General features: G+C 43.3%; 1 protein-coding gene across 1 annotated transcript in view; it reads right to left on the minus strand.

The window, feature by feature from the left end:
• Positions 1–512: 512 nt before the first annotated feature.
• The window catches only part of efna3b (ephrin-A3b), an 88,340-nt gene continuing 65,005 nt past the window's right edge, over positions 513–23,847 (minus strand). The window contains exons 3-6 of the mRNA XM_061820212.1: positions 21,446–21,738; positions 21,292–21,357; positions 17,735–17,812; positions 513–1,725 (exon numbers count right to left, since the gene is read on the minus strand). Coding sequence (XP_061676196.1) covers positions 1,607–1,725; positions 17,735–17,812; positions 21,292–21,357; positions 21,446–21,738 — 556 coding nt within the window. The 3' untranslated portion in view covers positions 513–1,606. The remainder of the gene's footprint in view (positions 1,726–17,734; positions 17,813–21,291; positions 21,358–21,445; positions 21,739–23,847) is intronic.

Raw genomic sequence — 23,847 nt, forward strand, 5'->3', positions numbered from 1 at the left:
GCATCTATTCTTTCTTTTGATAGGTTTTATACTTGTATTCTCACTGAACACAAGATTCTGTAGGTTTTGAAAGCTCAGTAAAAATGCTCTAAAACGACCAACAATGTGGGGAACTCGAGCTTTAAAACATCTTGTAGCAAATAAGTAAATATGTACAAGTTTTACATTGGCCACTTTCTGTCCCTGGGAGTGTTAAATTCAATTTCCGTTATTTCCGATGAGGAAAAATTGCTTTTAATGCCAAACAACATGGAAAAGAGTGGATTGTGCTCCACTTGAGAGGTTCCACTATATTCCAGCATGTGGCAATATGTGTGAAGTTTGATCAAGTTCTTAATTTTCAAGAAGAACACGCGCACACACACATACACAAAGTGTTGGAACACTAACAATCTCAAGGGTTGATTACCAGTCTGCATGCAGCCCAAGTTGACATATGGCTCTATTATATTCCATCACCATTAACAAAGACACATCACAGAAACGCAATACCCCCCCCCCCAAAAAAAAAAACAACCCAAAAATAAAAAATAAAACAAAGCTACACTGAAAGACACTGAGCTTCCTGTTTATAAGAAAAAACTCTCATTACATTTAAAAACATTTCAGTTCATTTGCAGTCCAGTTTTAACATTTACACGCACGCATGAAAGCCTCACATGCGTCTTGTTTTTGATGAGAGAGAGAGAGAGAGAGTGTGTTTGTCAGGGCGTCACAGCTCGAGTCCATATTGGGTTGCTGGGTGTGTTTTGGTCACCATGGTGAAATAAGGTGCTAGTTGCCATGGTAACACTCTCCTCGGTAAGCAGTTGTTATGGTTGTGGTTGGCTTTTGGCTGCACACTACTCACCACTGTCGTTTTACATTTTTTTTCCTTTATGTTTGATTTTTTCTTTGAATTTAAATAATGGCAAGTGTGTGGATGTAATGCTTGGATGTTAGAAATGCGCCCAAACACCCAAACAATACACACAAAAACAAAGAGAAATGGACAATAAGATTGTGGCAGAGCAAAGCAGCCGCCACACACTCGGAGTTGCTGAGTGTTGGCATGCAGGGATGCTCGGTCACGACTGTGCACGTGTGTGCTTTGTTAACCTCAGACATTTAAATGCTTTTACGAATGTTTCTCCCTTGCTTTACTGCGAGTGAAGATGACAAAAAACACGAGTCCCATTTTGTGTTCATGAACTATCTTCTGCTTGGGGGATGCAAAAAAAAAACCCAAACCCCAAAACAGTACCGTCACCGTAGGTATAATGTTCCCATCGAGATCCAGGAAATATGCAATCAATGCAGTTCACTTGAGTTCAATTTGTCAGAAGAAGAAACTATGGCAACCAATCCAGAGGATGTGAACTAATCAATCAAATGCGCGGGTGGTATTAATGATGTATTTTTCATTTTTTCTTTTTTTTTTACAATTATTTAATAATTTCAATCTGACATTGCCACTTTTATAAATGCTTTGTATGGCGCGCATGAATCAACACGCACGCACAGACGACACACATAGACAGACTGCATCTTCACTGTCCCACCCGCCGCTGTACTATCGACGCTATGAAGGCCCGTTGGCATGGTGACACTGATGTGACAGCCGTTGCTAGGAGACCAAGAGCGTGGCCAGCAGCAGCATGGTGACGGTGAGCAGGAGGCGGTCGCACGATGGGCTGCTTCCGCTCACGCTCTTCTCCAGCTTGGGGACAGAAGGGTTAAATTCATCTGAGGGAGAGAAGGACAAAAAAAGGAGTTACAAGACAAATTATTTGTTACATTTATTATTCTCTGCAAAAGAACAATACAAGACTAAAATGATGGATACCATGGACAAATGTAGAGTCAGTGCATTTGTATTTATTTTAAACAGATACATTATTTGTTACACTTGTTTTTTGTGCAAGATGATGTTACAAGAGAAGTTACAAATTAGTCATATCCTGGACAAATTTAGAATCACTGGATTTTTTTTATATGATGCGTGTCTTCTTGTTAGAGGTGAAATATAGTGAGTATATGGTGTGCTCATGCATATCTTTGGATTTTTTGCGAGGAACCTACCAACCATTATTTGCTAATTCTCTGTTTTTATGTTATCTTGGTGCCTAGAAAGTACATTAAAGTGAGTTGAGGTACTTCATTTAGGCATAAACCTTTTAATGTTTTCACATTCGATTTGCATTCACCACGAAGTACCATAAATTCTCGTATATATTGCATACCCATGTATAATATGCACCCCCAAAGTTGTCCTCAAAATTCTGGAAAACCCTTTCACCTATGTATAATGCATTTTTACAGTGAATGATTTTGCTTCTATATATGTAACCAAGGCATGAAATATTATCTGTATTTTGTTAGTTTTTTCAAATAATTCTTGTGAAGTTAACCACTTTTTTTTAACATGTAATATTTTTTTTATTTACCTGCTCATATTTAGAATGACCAGCCCTCCTTTTAATCAGTAAATTAAATAAATGCACATAATGATGGAAAAATGCCCTAAAAACTTCACTTTTTTTGACTGTGCGGAAAACTAACCTTTTTTTTTTTTTTTTAATTAAAATAGGTGTTTAGGAGGTGTTTGTTTCTATAATCATTTTAAGTAATTAGGTTAGTCCTGACATAGTTTGCTTGAAAACCCATGCCTGGATTTTCACTTTCATACGCCCGGGTTATTCCACTGGCGTGGCCACACTTAATGGATGACTCACATTATTGTTGTCTTGTGCAAAATGCTAACAGTAAATATGAAGACACATTAAGGGGGTTGTTATTGTGGGTTGAAATGAGCTCAGTGCTGTTGTTGAGGTGATATGATAAAGTTGCTGGGTCTGTTGCTATGTGGAGCAAATGTTATTAGTAACCTAAATATCGGCTTCATCTTCTCTTTACGTCTTCAGGCTCCAGCAATCACACAAATGGCTGACTGAAGGATTTGCCTCAGGTAAAATCACTGAACCTGCCCAGGGGTGTAGTTGCAAATTTTGAACAACGAAGGACCAAGCTGTGGGCAAAGGATTTCAAATAACAGAGTTGTTTTTTCCCCCCATAATTTGGTCTTTAATTAGTGCACAAGTACTTCGGTGACCTGTCTTACGAGTTTTTCTGAGATTTCTGAGTTTGTTCAGGAAAACTTTTTACGCTAACAGTCACTTCTTCATTTGTGTCTCTATCATTGTGCACAGCAGAAGCAGCCATATTTAATTCGCATTTACAAACTGTTTTATTCTTTAAATTCTATTTTATTAAGTAACCAATATATATTTTTACAAACTAAAATATCATAGAGTGCAAATTTCCTTTTTAAAAAAAAAGTTATTTTTTTTTTTTAATGGGAGACAGAAAGGATTACTGGTATTTCCATTAATTTTAAAAAGGAAAGATAATTGGAGATAGAAGCAGTGTTATGGAACCAATTGAACATGGAACCCAAGACACCACTGTACACTGTACTACTCATAATAGCCAACAAACCAATGGTTTACACTATAAAGGCCTTTTCACACTCCACTTGCGCATTGTGAAAGGACGACAGCGGTTTTGGGCATCCCATATTTGGAAATAGAGATGCATCACCTGGGATGGAAGTTGGGTGCCTTTCGCCACAGCTCGGGAATACGTATTTGTCATTGTTTGAAAAGAAATCCCTAATTTAGTTTGAGGAGAATCCCATACAAAATTCATCTCTGAACTCATTCATAAGCTTTCTAGTTCCAGAAAAAGCGCTTTGAGGTCTTTCTCGGGCTGAATAGCGAGCTTTGAAAGTGAGTTTAAAAGGCTCCAGCATAGAGGTCTCGGTGTACAGTACAGTATTATGTTTCTATTGGCCCAAAGTTTGGGATAGTGGGACAGCGCAATTATTATGCCGTCCTCCATTTCTCCTTGCCATTCACAGTACAAGTCTGTCAATGTAGTACTTGGAAATCACTCCACCAATCCCGTTGTCATTGGATGAGTGCTTGACGTCACCGTGTCAAGGATCCCAAAGCCTCTCTGAGGAACTATTAAGGAAAGCAAAGCAAATTGAAATATATAATACTGTCATGATCCTGCCGCTTCAGCATGAGCTGTGCGGGTGCCCGCGCGGCTGCGCTGATTGGGAGGCACACACCTGCTCCTCAAGCGGGCTGATCATCCCCCGTATATATAGGACCCGGTGACGACTGGTCCTCCGCCAGCTCGTTGAGCTTTATGTCCCGTTCCAGCACTCTCGTATTCCTGATTGATCCTGTGTGTACCGACCTTCGTCCGTTCTCCGACCAACCTTGTAAGCCTGACTCCTTTGAGACTTCTGCCTGCGTTGATTGTTTCCCCGTGTACCGACTCCTGCCTGTCCGCTCATCTGTTCTCGTCGCTCGACGTCCCAACTACCGCCGCTGCACCGGACTGCCTGCTCGATCCCTGACCTCTGCATACAATAAACGAGTCTCTTCTTGAACTACCTTGCGTCTTCCGAGGTCCTGCATTTGGGTCCTACTCCCGTTCCGATGGGACGTGACAGAACGAACTGGCCAATACAGGACCCAGCAGGAAAGACCCGGCGTCGCCGGGACCGACGCAAGGTAGACCGTCTGCCGGAGGACCAAGCCTGTCAAATCCGGGTAGGCTCCCTGACGTCCTCCACTTCCGTGTCTTACGCTCCGCCAGCGAGGTATGAATACGTCCCGAACACGACCCGTCCGGCTCCTCATATTCTTGTGGACTCTGACTTTTTGGAATATGAGGAGGACCGTGATTTGTATGACCGGCTGCCTGAGTACGACTCCGATGATTTTGATTTCGAATCTCTTTGCCCGGCTTTGCATCCCAGTCAGTTTGTTTCACCTCCCCGCGTTCCCAGCACCCGAGCGACTTCGCCCTGTAGGTCCAAGTACACCTATCGGTACGAGGGAACCCGCTTGGCCATCTACCCGGGACCTCCGCGTGGCGGCCAGAGGAGGCGCCCCGGCCGGGCGCTCCCTAGTGTCTCTCGCTGCGCTGCAACGAAGACACCGTCCTCCCAATCCTCGCCGGCAACGGTGAGACCGGCAGACCCGCAGCTGGTGGCGAAGATTCCAGCCCAGAGGGAGGAGGAGCCACCAAACCACGAGGCGTTCTGTCGCGAAATGCGGGCGCAGTTAGAGAGGCAGAGCGCGGAATTGGCGGCTCTCACGGCCCAGGTCCGGCAAGGATTGGCGAACCAGCCGAGCTACGCTGACGTCACAACGGCGACGGACTCACTGCTGACTCAGGTTCACGTTGCCGTGGAAACCGACTCGCCCCCTTGCCAAGTGCACGCCACAGTGGGAACAGACTCGCCACCTCGCCAAGTGCACGTAGCTGTGGAGACTGACCCGCCTCCTCGCCATTCCCACGTCGAGGTTTTGGCGGTTCCGAGCAGAGCTCACGTGGCAGTTGGAACTGACCCACTCCCGAGACACGCCCACGTGTCAGTTTCGACTGACTCCCCGCCTACTCAGGTTCACGTTGCCCTGGAAACTGATTCACCACCGCGCCACGCCCACGTTGCTGTTTCAACGGATGCACTGCAAGCTCACGTGGCAGTGGGCCCGATGCCGCCTCACGCTGCTGTCCAGGACGTGGCGACGTCTCCACAGCCGCTTCTTGTCCGTGCTCTGGAGTGGCAGTGGCGACCGGCCCGCGGACGCTCCACACTCCTGCTCTGTCGGCGACCGGCCCGCGGTCGCTCCCCGTTCCTGCTCTGTCGGCGACCGGCCCGCGGCCGCTCCCCGTTCCTGCTCTGTCGGAGACGGGCACGCCCTCACGTTCCTGTCCAGGAGGTGGCGAAGGGGTCGCTGCCTTCTCACGTTCCTGTCCAGGAGGCGGCGACGGGGTCGCTGCCTTCTCACGTTCCTGTCCAGGAGGCGGCGGTACTGGCGCCGCCTTCTCACGTTCCTGTCCACGAGGGGGCGGTACTGGCGCCGCCTTCTCACGTTGCTGTCCAGGAGGGGGCGGTACTGGCGCCGCCTTCTCACGTTGCTGTCCAGGAGGGGGCGGTACTGGCGCCGCCTTCTCACGTTGCTGTCCAGGAGGGGGCGGTACTGGCGCCGCCTTCTCACGTTGCTGTCCAGGAGGGGGCGGTACTGGCGCCGCCGCCTTCTCACGTCCCTGTCCAGGAGGAGCTGGGAAGTTCTGTGGAGCCACCCAGGAGCTGGAGAGACTTCGGGGTGGCGGTCATGGCTCTGGTCCTGCTCTCCATCATCTTCTTCGCTCCTGAGTGCGCCCAGCCGCTTCAGGACCTGGCCTCGTTGGCGACCAATCCCTGGTCGTCTTGCAACGACGCCGTGGGACGTTCTCGTCCGGAGCAGTGGTTGCAACAACGCCGTGGGAGGTTCTCGTCCGGAGCAGTGGCCCGCCTCGTTCTGGTTCCTGCTTCGCCGTTTGGTTCCTCACAGAGGTCGTCCGCCCGAGTCGCCCCGTGGGGACCCTGGTGCTTGGCGTCCGGGTCGTCCTCCTGACCTGTCCGCCCGGACGCCTCGTGTTTGGTGGCCTGGATGGCCACCAGTCTGGGGTTCAGGGGGGGGCGTGCCCTCCTCCGGACCCCCTTCCGGCCACCCCTGCCTGTGTTATTGTCTGTTTTTTTGTTTAGGCACGTCTCGGAGCCGTGCCTTTGAGGGGGGGGGGGGTACTGTAATGATCCTGCCGCTTCAGCATGAGCTGTGCGGGTGCCTGCGCGGCTGCGCTGATTGGGAGGCGCACACCTGCTCCTCATGCGGGCTGATCATCCCCTGTATAGATAGGACCCGGTGACGACTGGTCCTCCGCCAGTTCGTTGAGCTTTATGTCCCGTTCCAGCACTCTCGTATTCCTGATTGATCCTTTGTGTACCGACCTTCGTCCGTTCTCCAACCAACCTTGTAAGCCTGACTCCTTTGAGACTTCTGCCTGCGTTGATTGTTTCCCCGTGTACCGACTCCTGCCTGTCCGCTCATCTGTTCTCGTCGCTCGACGTCCCAACTACCGCCGCTGCACCGGACTGCCTGCTCGATCCCCGACCTCTGCATACAATAAACGAGTCTCTTCTTGAACTACCTTGCGTCTTCCGAGTTCCTGCATTTGGGTCCTACTCCCGTTCCGATGGGACGTGACAAATACATTTCATGCACAAGGTAACTCAATGCGCTTTCATGATTAAAAATATTGAAATACATAAATGAAAAGCATTCGAAAAAGTACAATTAAAACAGCTTTTAGTGCATGAAATATCACTGAAAAGTGGAAGTACTCTAAAACGCATGCGAAAAACAATGTGTTTTTAATCTGGATTTGAAAACACTCACACTTGAGGCTGACCTCACCTTTGTTGGCAACCTATTCCATTTTTTTGCAGCATAATTGTTAAATGCTGCTTCACCATGTTTGCTTTGGACTCAAGCATTAGACCCGAGTCAGTCATCTCAGAGCCATTCTGGGTTTGTATTCCATCAGCATTTATTTCATGTATTCAGGACGTAAACCATTTAATGATTTATAGATCAGAAGCAGAACTTTAAAATCTATTCTAAAGCTGATGGGAAGCCAGTATAAGGACTTTAGAATTGGAGTTATATGCTCTGACCTCTTAGTTCCAGTCAGAACCTGATCTCCAGCATTCTGAATGAGCTGCAGCTGTATAATGCTCTCTTTGGGGAGCGCAGTCAGAAGACCACTACAATAGTCAAGTCTACTTGAGATTAAAGCATGCATGAGCTTCTCCTGGTCTGCTTGACACATACAAGCCTTCACTCTAGATATGTACTTCAGATGCTCAAAGGCAGTTTTAGTAATCAATGTTTTATATGACTGTTGGAGGTCAGGTCGGACCCTATCAGAACACCAACGTTTTGGACTAATTTTTATCATTTTAGTTTGGCCCGGTGAGAGCTAAAGTAATGTTACAAAGGTATCATTTATAAATATAAATAAGTATATAGCAGCAACAGTTTCAACCCACCAATAATCATAAACCCGTTTTTACTGATTGATTTGAAGATGAGGTTTTTTATGATATCATGAGTTTTACTGTCACTACATTAGCGAATAGCCCTTTATGGAAGTTTGAAATATGTTACATCAGAAAGTTAAAGTCATAAGGTGGGGTATGATTCAAAGTTTTTGCCAGACAGCAACAACAGTTTCACCTCTTTAAAATGGCAATTTAGTACCCATTCCCTGCATACATTTTCAAATGGAAAATATTTTTGTAGAGCAGTTACCTTGCAGTGAATATTCAGGAACTTTGCTATAAGGCAATATAACTGTAATCTCTCTCAAACACTCATTGAAGGGAGATAATATTGTACTGTGAAAAAATATATACAATTTTATAATAATCATACATGGATTCATAAGGTTTAAAAGCATGAAAAATTTACAAGGGTATAAAAAAGTCTCTAAAAGTTCATTTTGTTTGCCTGGGTTAATGTCTGATATAGAATATAAAATAATTTGGGTTCCTTTAGTAGTTACATGGCAGGAGTGAAATAAAACCAATACAATAAATCATACACCACTGCACACTTCAAGCACAATAAAAATATTGTTAAACAAATAACTCTCTGACAGCGTCCATCAAAATTGGGCATTTTAGTGTTTTTGTAAAGGCAAAATACAGTTTTTGTCTTGGCTCTCATTCTATTAATCAGGTGGACCTCTTGATGTTTGGAAAAAAAAGCAGACGGGCGGCTGAGGGATGCACACAGATATCATGTGTCAGCTGTTATTATAGAAAGGCCATTGTTCTGCAGTGACACACAGCCGTTGAGACACACACACGCACCTGGTGACGTCATAGAAAAAGTGCTGCACATGAGGTTTTGTCTCGCCATACTTCACCAAGCCGGCTAACGAGACAGGGGAGCAGACATTCTGTTATTCATGTTTGATGGTGTTCAAATAAAAAAAAAAAAGGAAATATTATAGTCTGGCAGCTGCACAGTGGCTCACACAGGCAGCAGACTAATATAATGACAGGCCCACACCTGCTTTTAAACAAGAATTCTGTCTCCCACTTGCTGTGATCTGGTGAACTCCGAGAAGCCCGAGTGATCATCTTAAATGGGGGGGGGGGGGGGGGGGGGGGGGGCAGTACTGGATAGCCTGCGGGCCACATGTGGCCAGCTTTGCTCTTTAATCCTGCTCTTTAAGTTATCGAGCCCTATAAATTTGTCGCATTCATTTTGTATGTTCATGATTAATTTTGCAATCAGTCATTGATGGTGTATTGTAGTCGTACGATTGTCACAGCAAGTACATTGTAAATAATACAATATAAACATTTTATTTTATAGATTTGGAAAATTTTATAAAATGAAATGTTAGTTAATGATAAGGGTTAGGTTTTTTTCATTACATTAATGGTAAACAATAACTTTAAAAATGATAATTAATTACTCATTTTCTATATCAAATAGTCAAATATTTACAAAACACGGTTTAATTTTTTGTTTAAAAATTGCTTAATAAATTACAAACGCAGTCATTTGAAGTGATAGTGAAAAATGAACATAGCTTCTTTTTTAATTAAACTGTTTTACACATTTTATGTAAACATTTCTACATTTTCTTTTCAACTACAAATGGCCTGGCCCATTTGTTGTAATTAAAAATCAAATGTGGCCCTTAATTACTAAAGTCTGCACGCCCCTGGGTTACTCTGGCCATCTACAGCTCTTACATTAGTTCTTATTTGTCACTGTTGATACTTGTTTATTGTTATTATTTCTGGAGAATCACTGTTCACGGGTAACATGTTTTACACTTTGTATTCTATTGAAAGAGGCCATTTAATACTCTCAACCTGTAATTGGATCCAGCATTTCAGTGAAAATAGATGAAAAGCTGTATGGACTGCACTGATCTTCTTTGAGGTCACACATATCAAGTTGTTGGGAAAAAGGTGTCCTCCTGCATTCTAATGAGTTAGCACAACCCACTCCAGCGTTTGAATAAAAAAGTTGCAGAAAAGCACAGGATAAATTTTACAACAATGAACCTTTGCCAACTCTCAGGTCTTCCAAAACAGCGTAAATATTTGTATAATAGTTTTACAGTCTGGGAAAAGACCCATTATGTGCTGTGACAGGGAAAATTCAAGTTCCAACACAGGTCTAAAACCTGTTTTGAGCACAGTGAAGCTCATTTTAAATGTCAGTCAGAATGTTTCCTGACAGTGCCTGTCACTTCTGATGCTTGTTAGTTTGGGTAATTTGATGAACTCAGCGATTCAGTTCATTATGATATCCTTTTCATCATCAACACACATTGCCTGAAGCATAATTCTATCCAGCATTATTAATAAAAAAACAAAACAAAACACAGAAGGCTAATTATTCATTATTCAATGTGTTTCCAATCAGTAAAATAGCACAACATTCTCTCCATTATTTTGCTGGGATAAGCTGCAGCACTCCCGCGACCCTTTTGAGGATAAGCGGCTTGGAAAATGCATATGAATGGATATTGCATTTCATTGTGATTATTTTATTCTGTTTCTTTTTGCTATCCACGATTTGGCCACCGGGGGAAGTATAATATAGTCCATCTATCTATTTTCTTAGCCGCTTATCCTCACGAAGGTCGTGGGGAGTGCTGGAGCCTATCCCAGCTGTCAACGGGCAGGAGGCGGGGTACACCCTGAACTGGTTGCCAGCCAATCGCAGGGCACATGGAGACAGACAACAGTCGCATTCACAATAGCACCTAGGGGCAATTTAGTGTCCAATTAATGTTGCATGTTTTTTGGGATGTGGGAGGAAACCGGAGTACCCGGAGGAAACCCATGGAGGCACGGGGAGAACATGTAAACTCCACACAGGTGGGTCCAGGATTGAAACCATGACCAACACTTTACCAGCTGATCCACTGTGCTATCTATAATATAGTCATGTATGTATTTTACGCCTCATTTTGTCCAGGCTGGGCGTGGCCAGCCAATTAGTCGGCACACACCTGCACCCTGTTTCGGCTGATTACACCCGGTACTTATAGGACACGGGGGACAACTAGTCCTCCGCCGGATCGTTGATTCTCATGCCTCGTTCCCGCACCCCCGTATACCTGACCTACCGTGTACCGACCCTCGCCTGTTCCCTGACCATCCTATTAAGCCTGCCTCTTCTGATACTGCTGCTTTTCCTGACTGACTTGCTGATCATTGACCACGGACCGAATAAAGGCTTTCTGTTCACTACCTGCTTGCCTCTGGAGTCGTGCATTTGGGTCCGCTCTCGAGCCCCGTTCGTGACACATTTTTCGGAAAAAAAAGTGTGTGTAGCATCATAATCGGTTGCGTCCATAAATTAATGCAGATTCTCAAAGAAATCAATGTTTCCCTTAAGTCGCTTGCCCCACATTCCAAGATTTCGAGTGAAAAAGCCCGATAGTCTTCCCTGTTTATTAACTGCTAGTATTATTGCTATAAACAGAGGCCCCATAGCTCAGTGCTTAGAGCACTGGTTTGGTAAACCAGGGGTTGTGGGTTCGTATCCCACTGGGGCCTCCACTCCCTGAGAATGGTTGCGTCAGGAAGGGCATCTGGCGTAAAAATTGTGCCAAACATATATATGCGTTCATCTGAGATGACACGCTGTGGTGACGCCGAAAGAAACACACACATTATTGCTATAAACAGTACTACGCTGTAGCTGTAGAGTAAATTCTCTGAGAACAACCAGCGCATCACTGCCATCTATTGTCTTGGATGTGCAATAGCACTTTATCTTCCTCTAGTATGGCAAATCAAGTTCTTCAGGGTCTCACATGCTCCCAGGGGGTCGCACCCCACTATTTGAGAAGCAGTGTTCTAAGTCTTCCACTGACATTATTTTACCCAAGTTAAGAACACTTTTGTTTGTCGCCACCGTTTGTCACAAGCATGTCTTTGTCTTCTTTGCTTTTTTTTTTTTTTTTGCAACTTCTTTGGGGTCGGCGGACTGGAGGCATCAAAAGAGCGAAAGAACGATTCTGGGAGAACCGAAATGTTAGTCCCAGTTCCAGTCGGTTTTCATTACTCAATACCCAACCCTATTGGTGATAAGTAGTGGGGTATGTCCTGGTAAGCTGTGGATGGCGTTTCCTGTGAGGGACGTGGCCCGGCCACTGCCTTGGGCGGTGTCACCTCTTACAGCTGTCATAGCTGTTTGCATTTTGCGACACTAATGAACCAAGTACTTTCGTGGTAAATGTGTCATCGGCATTTGCCAGTTCGTTGCACATGCTTTACCACGTCCTGGGATATTCCGCTACAGTGCGTAAATTAGTGTAGAGCAATCCTTTGTCGCAGCGAGTCTGTGCCCTTTTAGTTTGATCATGTGTTGTTGTGTTTCTAGGTTTGCCTCATAGTCATCGGACTTCGTTTCATGTTTTTGGACCTTGCCTCTAGCCTCGCGTTTTTGTGCCTCTGCCTTCCAAGCTTTGCCTCATACTTCGGACCTTGTTTCAGGATTATTGGACTTTGTCTTTTTGCCACGCATTTTTGTGTTTCCGGCTTTTTGGACAGTTTAGCTGCGTACAACCTCTTCCTGAAATAAAACCATTGTTAAGATCATGCCCTTGCCTCGGAGTCCTGGATTTGAGTCTGCCCCCGTGCTGCTGGCTTATGACATAGTGTTACCATGTGTACTGATGGTTTTCATATCTGTATGACAGTTATTAATTCAAAGGTGGAATAGCATTACTTTATTTTCATTTGATTTACATTTGGTTACATTGCAAATAAAAAGTCCCTTTGTTTACAGTGGTTAAATTGTCTTGTAGCTTTTATGACAGGAATCAATTTAAATGGTGAGAAGTATATTGTATTTAGTTTCATGACAAAATGGTTAAATATGTGGATGATCATTTTTAACCCAAAGAGTGAGCAGTATTCTTTTATTATGGTTTTTAGTTGTAGTAGTGTAACTTTTCTCATGATCTAGTGTTTAACTCACTTGCACAACCCTTAATGTTTAAAATGTCACTTTCTACAGTAAACGCTTAACTCTGATTAAATTTATTCTCTTTCTGTTATTTTTTGTGTGAGCAACTTGGAATTCAACCAATCCCAGGAGGGATTGTGTTCAACTTTGGAGGATTCACTAAATTGAAATCGGAGACAATATAATTACAGTTGAAAATGAAAAAGGGTCTAGATCGGACAGTGGCCTCCCGTCGATGCTAAAAGCGGCCGAGTGACTAACATTCTATTCTCATCAGTGACATCCTTCCCGATGTTCCTGGCAGAGGTCGTCCAACACTTTGTGAACAATAATTGCTGTGATAATAAAGTCCTTTAAAGAAAAAGATTGTGATTTATCAGCTAATGGCCAGATGCTGAAACCTGAACCTTCATGGCATCATCATGCTGCTCGAGGGGCTGCTCATGCCCCCTCACGCAAGATGAAATCTAATTGCAGAACAGTCATAGCCAGCGAAGGATGTTGAGGTAAATGGAAACAGTGACAACAAGCTGGATGATTTGGAATACGCAGGCATCCAGAATGGGAAAGCTAAATTACAGTCATTCAAAATGTGTCGCGACGAGTGGCATCAGATGTCGGTCGAGGACAGGCCTTTGGGTGTTTTGTTACGTAATTTGCTAGAAGCACATGGGAGTCTGTTCGTGGTTTTGTTTGTCTGCAATTCTTGCTCTTCACTCTCAGAAACTAGTGCCAAAACTTACTACTGACATTACAGATTCTTCATCTCAGAGCATTTACTGAAGTCACGATGATTTCATCCACATTTATTCACGAATTGACTTACTTGGTGTGTCATGAATAGTTTAGTTATTTGAATGGCAACAGATGGATGCACAGGTTAACTATGTACTTACTGCCTTCTAGTGCAAATGCATTGAATGGTTCTAGTTATCACAATAATCCCAACAATTTATTGATAGTAAATTTCTTTCGGCTTGTCCCGTTAGGGGTCGCTACAGCATGACATCTCAGATGGACGCTCATATTTGTTTGGCACAGTTTTTACACTTGATGGCCTTCCTGACGCAACCCCTCTTGGGGAGTAGAGGCCCCAGTGAAATATGAAATCATGACCCCTGGTTTACCAAACCAATGCTCTAACCACTGAGCTATGGGACCTCCAACAGATTATTGATTGTATATAATAATTTTCAGACAACGTAAGTGAGATAGAATAATTTACTGCACATACTCCTGATGATCTCTCACAATACACCATTGTGCCAAGGCACAGTAGTTGGAAATCACAACTACAGATATTTTATAGCCTTCAAACAAGTTTTCGCAACTGGGCAGGAATCTAGAGTACGGTCAAAAAACCCATGTGGATAGAACATGCAAATTTGCGATGAAAAGTTTCAGTGAATGACCGTCAAACTTCAATTAGGAAAAAAAAGGGGAGCTTAATCTCTGCCTCGGAGTTTCACATGAATCATTTTTCCAACGGCTTCGATGTTACTGGGGACCCAAGTAGCAGTGAAATTAGTGCAATGGGAGCAAGCGAGGAGGAAAGATTCCAAAGTTTGAGCTCATTCACACTTAAAAAATAGTAGGTAAAAACTACTGCAAAGTGTCTACAATCAGAGTATATACGTAACTCCGATTCTTAAGCATTTACACTATCCTCCAGTCAGTTTTAGAGTAGATTTTAAAGTTCTGCAACTGGTCTATAAATCACCAAATGGTTTAGGTCATCAATACATGAAAGAAATGCTAAATGGAATACAAACCTAGTCGACCTCTGAGATCGTCTGACTCAGGTCAAATAGGGGAGGGAAGAGTCCAAAGCAAACATGGTGAAGCAGCATTTAGCTATTATGCATCAATGAATAAACAAACAAACGAACAAATAAATGAAAAATAAATAAATAAATACATTGAATGAGCTGCCAACAGAGGTGATGTCAGCTCCAAGTGTGAGTGTTTTCAAATCCAAATGAAAATCTCCACTTCCTCTACTACACTTCTACATCAGTGATATTTCTTGCACTAAAAGCTGTTTAAATTATACTTTTTATTTTCAAATGTTTTCATTTTTTTATTTGAATGATTCTAGTCAGATGGCACAGTGGATCAGATGGAAAGTGTTGGCCTCACAGTCCTGAGGTCCAGAGTTCAATGCAGGGCCTGCATGTGTGGAGTTTGCATGTTCTCCCAGTGTCTGCGTGGGTTTTTTCCGGGCACTCTGGTTCCCTCCCACATCCCAGAAACATGCTAAATTAATTGGACACTCTAAATTGTCCCTAGATGTGATTGTACTAAACAAACGTGTTGATTTTTTGTGTAAGTAAATATCATTCAAAACAGAAAATACAATTTTTGAAAATGGCATGACATTTGAGTGTACTTATCTATCTATCTATCTATCTATCTATCTATCTATCTATCTATCTATCTATCTATATCTATCTATCTATCTATCTATCTATCTATCTATCTATCTATCTATCTATCTATCTATCTATCTATCTATCTATCTATCTATCTATATCTATCTATCTATCTATCTATCTATCCGTTTTCTAAGCTCATTATTATTATTATTATTATTATTATTATTATTATAAATGCAATGGTATGAAAACATACTGAGTCAGTACATCAGTACATCCAAGGATCCAAAAATGTCAAGTAAGCTGTTGGGGTAACACTCAATCTGACACTTCCAAAAGTGAACGAAGAGAGTTTTGGTAAAACCCCCCCTTGGCTGCATTCCAATGGTGCAATGAGGTTGAGAAATAAACAGGAACCACACAAAGAGAGGAGTGGGGTGAGGAAGTACGCGGCGGAACGTACAGGTTATCCCAGCAAGTTCATATGATCTGCAGTCATTTGCCACAGGAGTGATGACTTTTCACGTGACAGATATGACAATAGAATGATTTATGAGACAAAGCACCCACACCCACATTAACACACACACACACACAGAGATTAATTACAAGCGTATTTTACCAGCTCCCACAGAAGAGTCCAAACACTTGACAGGATGAGGATTGATGCCCAAGTGGCTGCCTGCATAACAAGACCTTGCTGAATGCACGTTGATGTTGTTTTTGTTGCTGTAAAGGGATCTGGCACACGGATGGCGGAGACATTTAATTGGGTCTGTCACGTACCGATTTACTAGCCGCATCGCTGCCAACATTAACTCAGCACTGACAGATTTAGGATCTTTCCAGTGACATCAATTGCTCTATAAGCCTGAGCAACATAAGGCTTGCCAATATGGTGTAACTTAGTGGAAAAAATCCAGCCTCTGTGTATATACTCACTATGCAATACACAGTCAGGCTCGAAAGTCTCAAATTGACTCATCATGTTTGTCATCTGCACTGCTCCAATTGCAGCGGTGCCCAATGTCTGGTCCGGGAGGCAATATCAAGACACATTCTAAATTGCAGTTGAGACTAAAATTCCAGGAAACTTTCAATGAGAATTCTTATTAATACGGGCTTATGTACAGAAATTGCGATGTAGGGATGGGCATAATTCATTGATTCTCAAGAATCTGCTTGATTCTGTGGAGTTGCTTGCAATCGAGACATATATATTTATATATCAAAATACATCAAATGAGGCTTCAAAATCGTAAAAAAAATAAAGCAATTGTCTCTGCTCTCAAATGATGTGGGCACGTCCACTGAAAGTATGTGTTCAGTGTCGATCAAACACTGCTACATCTAGCATCTCCCTGATTCCAACACATCCCTACATGTCTGCGCTGTGAAAATATATCCACTTAAAGCCTCCAGTGGCTGGATTATATTCCACCAGGTCGTGGGATCGTTTACAACAGTCCATCAAAAAAAAAAAAAAAAACCACACACACACAGTCTTGAGCTTTTAGCACAATAAAGGGGTCCCTGGGTTTGAAGCAGCTCTCTATTTATGTATACTGTACATACAGTATATAATTTGTTATATTGTGGCATAAATGTACAGTAGCTAGAAATCAAAGTGCGGAGATTCTCTGTTGTCGAAATGCAAGGGTACCACCAGTTCACTGACAAAAAGTCTTCTCCATGACAATCACACCATGTTTTTGCAGTTCAATAAAAAGTACATTACAGTGTAATGCATGTGGAGACTCAAAAGTAAAGGTTGCAGTTTTTCCTTTCAGTTTTTCCATCAATTTGAGATACTGTTGGATTGTGTTGTCGCGACCATTCACTTTATCGCTCTTATCTGTCTGTCAGAGTGCGATTGACCTAAGTAACTCATATTTACGGCGTTTAGCCACTGACACAAATGAAAGTGCTTGGGTTTTTATACCGAGGGTGTAGGGGGATTTATGCTGGGGCCCAAGTGCATCACGTAGTTCCATTTCAGCCATGACTTAAAAAAAAATTAAATCAATAAATAAAAGTCCTTTTAAATTAAATCTCAACATGTAAATGAAACTATGAAAATGTAAAACCTATTAACACATTTCTGTGTCATCACAAGCCATATGATACCCATTCAACACTAACAAAAAACTAACTTTAATTCAAAATTTGAATAACTTGACTTAATAGTACTTAAAATTTCTCGAAATGCAATCTGACAAAAATTATAATAAGCAATTCCAGACAATTTCTATGTGAGAGGGGCCATTTGTTCGTTATTAGTAAAGATTTCTACTTGTAGAAAGAAGTGAGATTCATGTTCTTTTATGACATTTGACATGAACAATAATGCCCCAGCTGCAATTCCAATGTGAACATGTGTGAATGTGTCTTGTTCCATCCCAAATATGCCTCAAAGATGATTTCCACACTCACTCAGGTGCAAAGACAAACATGACTCACCAATGTCGTCCATTTTTAGGCCCGGTCGAAGTGTGTAGTCGGCCTCTGTTGTTTCTGGCTCATCATCTACATCAGAGGCTAAGAAAGAGAGGACCAGGGAGCAAGGGTTAAACCACTGACCAAAGAAATTTTAATTACTTCTCACCCAAGAGCTTGACGGATGCCTGCAAGGAAGCAGCAAAGCAAAGAGCATTGGGGTTCGGGAAATGGCCAGAAGCGCTATGACTGACAAGCCACGGCAGGACGGCGAGTCCCGCGGAAGGGAGAGTGGGGGGTTAGCTGTGAAGAGGGACGAAACGCAACAGAGTCTGTCAGGAAGGAGAGGTTAATATTTCAGGGATGGCGAAGTTAAAACAACCAGACAGGCCAGCAATCAAAGTGCCTGTGTGTGTGTGTGTGTGCGTGCGTGCGTGTGTGTGTGTGTGTGTGTGGTGTGTGTGTGTGTTACAGAGCCATGAGATGGGTAAAGGCTACATACATACACACAGCCACCCACTGACCATACATAGCAGCAATAAATTGATTCTGACAAGGAGCGAGGATGGTGGTGAGGGGGGAAGAGTGAGATGGGAAGGAGGACCATCACAGACAGAAATGAGGTGATGTTGAAGAAAAACAGAGAGAGAGAGTGAGAGAGAGAGAGAGAGAGAGAGAGAGAGAGAGAGAGAGAGAGAGAGAGAAAGATAGAGAGGTGGACATAAGGATAGAAAGAGAGAAGGAGGGAGGGAAAAACAGCAAAAGCGGGTTGTGCATGGAAACGCTGCAGGGGAAACTCAGCCGGAGTATTAATAATACTATACCTGTTTTAGACTGTTTTTGTGAGCGTGTGTCGATGTGCAAGAGTGTGTGTGGAGTTGTGACTTCCCTGACAAATATTCAACATGACAAAAAATATGTACTGAGAAAAATCAACCATCATGGTCACCTAGTGGTTCGAACATGTGCCTCGTAATTACAAAGATCTGCATTCGAGTCTCACTTCATGCTGTTGTGTCCAGAGTGTGCATATTTCTTTGTGCTCGTGTGGGTTGTTGCGGGTGCGCTGGCTTCCTCCCACATTCCCAAAACATGCATGGTCGGCTCACTGAAGACTCGAAATTGTCCACAGGTGTAAAAAGTTGTTTGGATGTGTCCTGCAATTGACCCCCCCCCCCCGTAGAAATTCCGTCATCCGCGTCGGTGACCAATCAGAGGCCAGAGATCTGCATAAACCACGCCCTTTTTTTTGCACCCGCCGTTCCCTCAGACAACGTTGCATGGTCCAGTATAGCTTTTGTTAGCGTTTTATCGCGTATTTTGGTTCTTTAACAATAGATATGGTTAAGAGGTGTTGTCACGGACTTTGTAATAGTGAAGACAGGTATCCTGAAAGGCTAGTTGGTGGAGTTCAATTCGTATCCTTTCCAAAAGCGAAGACCCAGTACGAAAAATGCCTTCGATGGATCAAACTTTGTGGAAGACCGCATGATCAACTGAATCCATCAACCGGAACAGATATGTTTGCACGAAGGTAAGCCCTATCTTTGATTTTCAATACATCTGCACACAAGTGTGATAGGTAACACGAAAATAGGCAACTGTCAATGACGAATTCGTCTTTGGGTTATAATATATTATATTATGTGGCTTCTCGGTCTTCCTCTGACTCCGAAAACATCTCGCGCTAATATCAATGGTTTCTCCGTCGATATGCATAGAAATACCATTGAAATACCCCTCGCTGAAATACTTGGAGCCCTGATGTCTGCTTTTCAACGATATTTCACTGTTAGCTAAGAATGCGAGTGAGAAATCAGCCTGTAAATCGGACAGTTTCCCTTTTTGCTAATTGTTTGTCTGAGGTTAGCACACGTGGGGTGACGTAACTTCAGGAGGCGTGGTTAAGTGCCCTGTATGGAGGGGTCAATTGGCTTGCGACCATTTCAGGGGTACAAGTGCATCACCTCTTGCCCAAAGTCACCACAGATTGTCTCATCCTCACCCATGAACGTAATGTGGAAAAGCATTTGAAAAAATATATACAAACTTATATTCTGCGGAACATTAAAGGCCAGAAGGGGTGTGTTCGTCTCCCATAGTAGGTGATACAGCGTGTTTTCAATGGCAAATGTCCCAGTGTGACATCACGGACAGACGATGGAGCCAATATGGCTACCACTTGAATGGCAAATGAGACTTCCGCAACTTTGCGCATGGATGACGCACTCTCCACTCTTTATTTTTTTTTGCAGAGACATTGAAGTGAATAATGTTATATGTATTTTTCATTACAATATCCATTTTAGAATGTTTATAGGGATGACACTTGGGCTTTAAAAGAGACATTATATGCATTCTTTCCAATTCTAAAAAAATTCCCAAGTATTTTAAAAACCTGTCTGTAACATGCTTACCCCGATTATCAAGTAATAAAATACACTTAACACACTTTATCTTGCTGAAATTAACCTTTTTGTAGGGAGAGTGCTGTTTCCTTCAATTGAGTGACTGTTATATTATCTATCCATTTTCTTAGCCGCTTATCCTCACAAAAGTTGCGGGGATTGCTGGAGCCTATCGTAGCTGTCAACGAGCAAGAGGCGGGGTACACCCTGAACTGGTTGCGGCTAATCGCAGGGCACATGGAAACAAACAGCCGCACTCACAAACACACCTCAGGGCAATTTAGAGTTTCCAGTTAATGTTGGATGTTTTTTTTTGTGGGATGAAATCGTCGTGCCCGGAATAAACCCACGCAGGTACGGGGAGAACATGCAAACTCCACACAGGTGGGTCCAGGATTGAACCCAGAAGCTCAGAACTGTGAGGCCAACGCTTTCCAACTGAGCCACCGTGCTGCCCGTCATATTGTCCCCACCCCATATATTGCTGGGATAAGGGACGGCATTTGGTACCATGTTAACCAGAGGGAGAGCTAGGTACGACTGCTGAAGTGAGTTTGAACTGTGAAGCACACAAACACTCTTAAGTCCCTAAAAAGACAGCATGCATTGTATTTTCCTTTCTGAAGGCAGCAATTCATCATCAAGCCGCCGAAGTATACTTTGTTAATTAGTCTGAGGATCTGTGCGTATGGCGCATGCAGTGACACATGCTGGATAACCAATATGCGGGACCCCTTCTAAGTGCATGGACTTAGCCCCAATGCAAATTGAGCATTTCCACGAATAAATGAAGGTACCTTAAAAGTGATAATTAAATATTTTCAGAACTTTTTGGTTATGTTACAGAAAATCACGAAATCAATTCAGAGTGACTTGATTGTTTAATTTCTCACTTGATGGTTGGGCAGCACACAGCGACCCAACTACATTTGTGTGCAAGCAATTGTAAAGTCAATTTTCCATAACACAGTCCACTTTAAACCTGAAAATATGAACAGAGATCTAAGTAATCTTTCAAAATCACTTTTAGTAGCGGTATGCCCACCAGGATGCAGTCAGCAGGTGTCCCCATTCAAACATACAGATGTGTTTTGTGTGAGTTGAGCGAGTCGCCATGTGGCCAGACCAGCCAAGATGGGGCTCAGTTGAGGTTGGAAAAAACATGAGACTCACCTGTAGAGCAACAAACGTACACACGTAGTCTCAGGCAGCTGCGGCCGTGGTGATGAGTCGGCGTGGCTGCAAAAAACAAAAATCAGATATGAATACCAAAATAATATAAAATTCACAACCGATTGACAGATGAGGATTTAGCCTGAGCACGTACAGATGTAGTAGTACTCCTGTCCGACGTGGAACTCGTAGCCCAGCGAGAAGGCGCTGTAGCGCTGGAACTTCTCGGAGAACTTGATGGGGCCATGGGCAGCGTGCGGCTGGTTGCACTCCCACCTCTTGAAGCCAAACTTGGGGTCGCAGCTCCTGTAGCCGCGGTAGCTGACCATGTAGAGGACGTACTGCTCGCTGGTGCCCACCGTGTGCTGGCTGTCATTGTAGTGAGGGCAGTAGATGTCCAGGTAGTCGTTGACGTTCACCTGCATCGTGTACCCCTCACGACGCAGGCTGGATACAAACACAGACAAACGTGGACATTGCTGATTAGCACTATTGTAGTGCTAAATATATTTCCATTAGCAAAGAATGCAGTCATAAGAGTGATGTACAGTATAGGACAGGCACAACAATTAAATACTCTTCCACTAGATGGCAGAAGCTCCACTCAATCTGTCCATCCACCTTTTGTCATTCATATAACACAAGCACCGTTTTGTGTTCAACTTAACCGCAAACAGAATGAAAGAATTTGTGATGAAATTCAGAGACAAAATGATCATTATTTCGGCAGTCACGCTTTTAAGAACAAACAAGCTGTCATTCACACTTACACTCATACAAATGAACAATTTAAAGTATTCAATGAAGCTACAAAAGAGGAAGATGGAATTCAGAAACCATCCAAAACCCAGATGAAAAAGCCGGAACTGAGATTGGATGACCGTGATAGAAGGATTTAGTCTGCAAGTAACACTGGAAAACCAAACGAGATATTCAGTCATAACAGAACATGGAGCCAGGGACAAGTGTATTGGGATTCAAAATCATCCATCCATCTGCCATGCTGCTTATCCTCACTAGGGTCGTGGGCTTCCTGACTTAGGGCAAGAGGCCGGTTACACCCTGAACTGGTCGCCAGGGCACATATAACAAACATTCAAACCTACAGTCTTCAATTAACCTACTAAGCACGTTTTTTGAATCTCTTGAATTGTTAGAAAAGTGTGGGTATTGTTATATCTTGACAGGTAAAAAAAAAAAAACGAAACTCCAGCACGCTCGTGGTTTAATTGCATATTGGAGAAGAGTATTGACACGGCGACAGGAGCCATATACATCTACTGAGTTACAAATAACACAAAGCAGGTGTGTAAGTAAATGCACTATTTGCGGTGGTTTCAGAATGGACTCAGGGGCCCTGGGGGCCAGCGCTTCTCGCTCAATGTTAGTGCCACGTCGTCCCCTACTCCCAGCGCTCGTACATCAAGTCCAACTGAATGCAACGCTTGCCATCAGGCCGGAAAGTGAGTTTGCTTTCCTGACAGCAAGATAAGGTCTGAATGTCTGTGCACTCGTGTGTGTGCGCTAAGTGCATTTGAGGTGACAAAATGAAACATATTCCTTCCTGACATCCTAAAGTCATCTTTCTCTTTCCATGACTGACCGTGGCTGATATCTGCTGTAAATCACGCGCATGCAGTGTGTCAGTGGCAGTCAGTGGGAAAGTTCGATCAAGGTTTTGCGCGTGTGCGTTTGTTCCCAAAAAGTCACTAGGGGGCAGCAGAGTGACATGTTTGGCCTGTTGCAGGGTCTCCTCCTCCTCCTCCTTGCCGGTTCTAGGTCAGGTCTCCAAGGAGATTATTATTCAATTATTAAATAAAGATCCAAACACTGAGCTCAGTGTCTTTTTCACACCACTCTCCTCAAACCATTTCCCCTCACTTTCTCACTTTTATAGCTTCATGAAGGAGTAATTACAGTAAATGTTGGACGTTCATTCATCCCTTTGCGGCCTGTACTAGCTGCTCCATTTCTTGGACAATCTGTATTTTTGGTCCAGGGTATGTAATAATGTGCAATACAGACATATGGTGCTTAATCCGAGGAGAAGAAAAAAAAAAAAAAGAAACACTGAGCATTTGGTTTACTTCAATCAGAATACAAAAAAAGGAAGCGTGCTAGACATGAAAATGACGATGCATTATATTAAATTTTTTTCACTAGACAACTCGGTCAGCATTGTTGTCTAACACAAGAATTACTTGCAAGATAGCAATTTATTACTTAAGGAACCAACCACATTTGGTAACTTCAACAACTCAAGTCATAATGCTACAATCCTGCAGAACCATGTGTGTGTGTGTGTTTTTTTTTTTTTTTTTTACAGTAATGAAGGCCTATCTATCCATCCATTTTCTGAGCCGCTTATTCTCATGAGGGTCGCAGGAGTGCTGGAGCTAATCCAAGCCGTCATCCGGCAAGAGGCACGGTACACCCCTAACTGGTTGTCAGCCAATTGCAGGGCACATGGAGACAAACAGTCGCACTCACAATCACACCTAGAGACAATTTAGAGTCTCCAATTAATGTTAACCTACCACCTATGTTCCCTAGCTA

Source organism: Syngnathoides biaculeatus, chromosome 5, assembly GCF_019802595.1.
Source record: "Syngnathoides biaculeatus isolate LvHL_M chromosome 5, ASM1980259v1, whole genome shotgun sequence".
Classification (NCBI taxonomy): domain Eukaryota; kingdom Metazoa; phylum Chordata; class Actinopteri; order Syngnathiformes; family Syngnathidae; genus Syngnathoides; species Syngnathoides biaculeatus.